At 42.4% G+C, this 4,853-nt stretch overlaps 1 protein-coding gene across 1 annotated transcript; it reads left to right on the forward strand.

Annotated features, from left to right (window-relative positions):
• Nucleotides 1–359: 359 nt before the first annotated feature.
• Nucleotides 360–2,622, forward strand: LOC138867273 (uncharacterized). Its single transcript, XM_070142388.1, has 6 exons — nucleotides 360–492; nucleotides 527–800; nucleotides 886–1,124; nucleotides 1,390–1,596; nucleotides 1,725–1,921; nucleotides 2,473–2,622. Exons 1-6 carry the CDS (start codon nucleotides 360–362, stop codon nucleotides 2,620–2,622), a joined length of 1,200 nt encoding a protein of 399 aa, XP_069998489.1.
• The last annotated feature ends 2,231 nt before the right edge of the window (nucleotides 2,623–4,853 follow it).

The following is a 4,853-nucleotide window of genomic DNA, read 5'->3' on the forward strand; positions in this document are numbered from 1 at the left end:
CCCACTGGTAATGAGAGCTGTGTTTGAACAAGACCCAAGTGTGAGGCGGGCGACATCTGCTTACATCGAGGACATTCTGGTGAACGAGAATGTAGTGAAAGCCAGTCGTGTGGAGGAGCATCTCCATAATTATGGATTGGTGAATGTCACATCAGCGGCTCTCCGATGGAGCGTGCGCATGCCTGAGAGTCTGGGGGAAGTGAGGGAGCCTGATGTGGAGATATAATGAGGTGATTGACCCGGCGCATGAGTTTTCGCGGGCGGTGTTTTCGCAGTGCAGCAAGCTAGTGAGCCATGACCCTGTGTGTAGGTGGCTGCAAGTAGCGACGGCCTTTATTAAGAGGAAAGCAAATCAGGCCATGGAGGGATGGGATGGCGTCATCACCAGTGAGGAGGTTGGAAGGCTGCTGCAGGAAGTTGTGGCTGGAGTGAAGAAGAATAGCCCTGTGCGAGGTCATTGGGACGTCAGTGGCAAAGAGGAGTGGGTTTTGGGTAGAGGCCAGCTCATTGCCACTCGGCACCGCAGTAGAGGTTGGTGGCTACACTGTGGAGGATGCTAGCTGGCTCTGCAAGGATGACTCCAGTCACATCAATATGCCAGAACTGGACGTGGTCATCAAGGGTTTGAACCTCGTGTTGGAATGGAAAATGAAGGTGGAGTTGATGATGGACTCCTCTGCAGTGCATCATTGGATTTCTGATGGGCTGTTGGGGAAAAGTAAGTTGAAGACCAAGGCCACAAGTGTAATGCTCATCAGGAGGCGTGTGGGGATAGAGTTGTCAGTGACTGAAGAGTCCAGGTGACCATTACTATCATGCCCTCAAGCAGTAACAAAACTGAGTCTCACTTGTGTTCTGCAGCATTGGTTGAGTGCCTCATACCAGCCCCCTATTCATACCACCTGTGTGTGCATCCGCTGTTGCTTGTTATAAGATAAAGGAGATCCATCAAAACGTGGGGCATCCTGGAGTGAAGCATACCCTGCATTTTGTGAGGAGGGTGGATCCAGCCATCACTAAGTGGCAGGTGCAGGCAGTAGTTAGTTGTGATCAGTGTAACTCCATCGACTCAACTTCAGTGAAGTGGCAGGGAGGTAGTCTAAGAGTGGAGAGTCTGGCAGAAAGTTGGTATGGACATAACTCATTGTGGTACCCAGCATTATCTGACTCTCATTGACTGTGGGCTATCACGTTTCACCATTTGGCGCCAGCTTCGGTTACAGACCAGCAAGTGCGTCATAGGGTAACTGTAGGCAGTGTTTTATAAGTGAGGAGCGCCAAAAGAGTTTCTGACTGATAACAATACCGCTTTTCGTAGTAAGCTTTTCGCCGAGTTCGCGGGAAGATGGTGCATGCATGTACAGTTCAGGTATGCTCATGTTCCCTCAGATAATGGGATAGTTGAAAGGTGTCACCGAACTGGGAAAATCATTGTGGCCATGAAGGGCTGCACTGTAGCGGAGGCGGTATATCTGTATAACATGACGCCCAGAGACGACCAAGATGCAACCACCGCCCCTGCAAACATGCTGTACGGGTATCCAGTGAGAGTCCATGAGATAGATGGGTGTACAGTGGATGGAGTAGACGCTGATAGTTTGTATCAACCTGGCGACGAAGTGTGAGTTAAGCCACCTGGCGTCCGGTGCGATGGGCGGCTCGGAACAGGCGTGGTCACAAAAGTGTAGTCGGACCAGGCTGTCAAGGTTGACATGGTCCCTCAGACCTCCACTACCGTGATTCCCCTGACGTAGCAACGGACGAGGCAGCTGCGGACAGCGAGGAGGACGAGCTTTGGGTTCGGTTCTCTGCCCAAGCCGATGAGGTGGACGAAGACCGAGGCGAGGAAGGTGATGGTGAAGATGGAGCGGTTCTGGATGGAGAGCTGCCACGACGATCGTTGAGAGTCACGCGGGCTAGAGTGTGTAATATGTGTGAATAAGATTCAGAGGGGAGTGTAATGTTGATTTATACATATATTACATGTATTATTAATTGTCCTTTATAATTGGTAATTTGTGATTTGGCGGGAGCGAACGGCAGTTAGGCAGAGTCGCTAGTGAGTCTGGAACGAGGCGGCTGAGAGTTGGAGAAGTGGTGAGAGGACAGTCGGTCTGCCACTGACCTTCTAAACGTATGTATGTCTCATGATCTGCTGGCGCGTCGCTGCCCTAGTGTATGCTTTCGTAAATAAAGGGAATCTACGACGCATAGCGTTTACCTGTAGCCTCATGCCTTTAACAATATATCGGACTGGTTAAATAGCATGCTGTTAGTGTAATTCCTCTTAACATAAGTCTTTTTTTTCGTTTGTTTTACTTGCATTGTCACTTGTCAATGTTATTGCTTTGCGTAAGGCATTTGATTGACCCATCTAAGAATATGTGTGAAGACATGTATGTTTATTTCGTTTAGATAATTCAAATAACTTTCAAGAAAGTTTTAAAATCGATTTTTCTTCACTTCCCTAAGATGGTACTTAATCATATGAAATTGGTGAAATACACTAAGGAGGCAGATCATGATGCTTCCGATATAAATCCGTTGGCAGTCAAAGAGGAGGAAAGATATAAAGAAAAGGAGCGAGAGGAGAGGAAACGTGAAAGGGAAATGAAGCGCTAAGAATTAGAAGTGCAGGAGGCAGAGAAACAACGTGAACATGAAATGAGCTTAGCAAAGAAAAATGCCAAAAAGAAAGAACTAGTTGCTGGTGTTGGTGAGAACGATCCGTACCCTCGGGATGACTATGTCGAGATTTCATCATGGGAGACACGATATTGACGATTATATGAAGCGGTTCGAAAGATCAACAGAGTTAAAGCACTGGGACACGCAGAACTTACACATATTCGTGTCCTCTTATGAATGGTAAAGCATTAAAAGCTTATGTTAGTGTACCTGATGAAGTTTTGAAGGATTTATGACCGATTAAAAGATGTATTGCTGAATTGCTACAGTGTAGATGCTGAAGCCTGTAGAAAGAAATTTAAAGAAAGCAAAGTGGCCGAAAATGAGACACGTTCAGTTAATAGCTAGAATGACTCATTATGTTAACAACTGGCTGCTTCTGAGTAACGTTGAAAGGGAGTACGATGAATTTTACAATTTCATTATTAGGGATCAATTGCTGTCGAACTGCAAAGTAGACCTATGAGTATTCCTAAATGAAAGGGCATATGAAGCCTGTTTTAATGAAAGGATATTCATATTGTTGAGAGGATATAATATGACCATTAAGCCTAAGCATGATACTAATAATAGGCAATTATTTCTTTGATACCTTCATTGATCTATATGTGCCTTGCTTTGTGATTTAGTCTACTTCTAAATAGCTTATATGGCAAGGAGCCTTTGTGCATTTTAGATACGTTTCATTCATAAATCAGGTGCTTATGATAAAGAAAGTAATATCAGAGTATATGCAATTTACTATTTGTTATAGGTCAATTATTTGTCAACACATAATCTAAAATTGAAGGATTAGAATTAAATGCCAGTGAACTTCACAACTACAATTAAACATTAATTCAATTATGAATTAAAAAAACGTGCAATGAGTATTTTATAATTTAGTCTATTCTATACATTCTTTTTAACAATACTCTGATAATGTAGTATGTTATTTTCCCCCAATTTTGTTTTATTTTCTTTAATGTGAACCACTGTAGTGTTACAAATGTAATAAGGAATATCTCATTTCCAGTCTTCACCTATGTCGACGCTAAAGTCTAAGGGCGTCTTCTGTACGTGCCATTAAAGTTGATCCAGTATAAAAGTTTAATCCAAACTTCTAGTGCGCATGCGTATTGGCAGCGTCCAGGATCAACTCTTAAAGCACCTCTGGACCAGGCTTTAATTTTGAGCTCATTTCTTAATCTTGCAAATGCACAGAAGGGACATGTTAATCACACTAATCATGTACTGCTATGTCACGTGTCCGTCATGAACTTCACAGGCGCCGATGTAGTAAACTGTTTTTCTACATGATTAATTATGTTGTATAAATAAAGAAAATATTCCTTTCGCCTTTAAAAACGTCCCCAGCTATTCGCGGGTCACCTCAGGGTAACTGCCTTGTTCTACCTTTTCCGCCAGGTATGAATAATTAAGGCGAGATAAAGACCTCTTTTTAACGTTTTTAAAATCCCGTTTATTATTTTATCTGCTCAGCTTTTAATGTGAAAGTGGTTTCAGTTATGTATTTTTACCTTCAGTCTCTGTTACACATTTTTTTTTTTTTTACATTTTTAATTATGCATAATGAGTTGAAGTAGAAACGACATGATGGTTGTTAAGAGCTTCTCAGCCCATGCTTACTTTTTTTTTTTTTTTTTTTTACCAACCTCCACTGCCTGACCCGATGAGCAGGGGTCAGACGAAAACCCCACACATTAGGCTTGCCATCTCCCAAGCATACGCTACTATTAACATGCGCAGGTAATGCTCCCCTAAGCCAGAGATCCGGAACAGAAGACTGCAACGGGACATTGTCCTGACATATTAATCAGGGAGACGAAAGCACTTTTCATTACTATTATTTTAATGTGGCAACTATCGATTTGGCTCGCTGTGGAACACCTGGATATACTATATTGTACAGATAAGTGTTGTGTTTATTCATTAATTATGTCATTTTTACAAATGTAGAATTGTTATATATATATAGAAAGCCGTGCTATTAGTAAATATTAATAACATCTATTTTAATTCTTTTTATGTGCCTTTTTATTTTTTTAAGTTGTGCCCAGGCTCCTTTTTTCTCATCTGTTATTTTTTCTATTTCATTCTGTCGCAAGTACACAGAAAACTTAAGTAATGAAAGAAAACGGGGAAGCCCACTGTTTAAGAACCCT

This window comes from Penaeus vannamei, chromosome 29 (assembly GCF_042767895.1).
Source record: "Penaeus vannamei isolate JL-2024 chromosome 29, ASM4276789v1, whole genome shotgun sequence".
Classification (NCBI taxonomy): domain Eukaryota; kingdom Metazoa; phylum Arthropoda; class Malacostraca; order Decapoda; family Penaeidae; genus Penaeus; species Penaeus vannamei.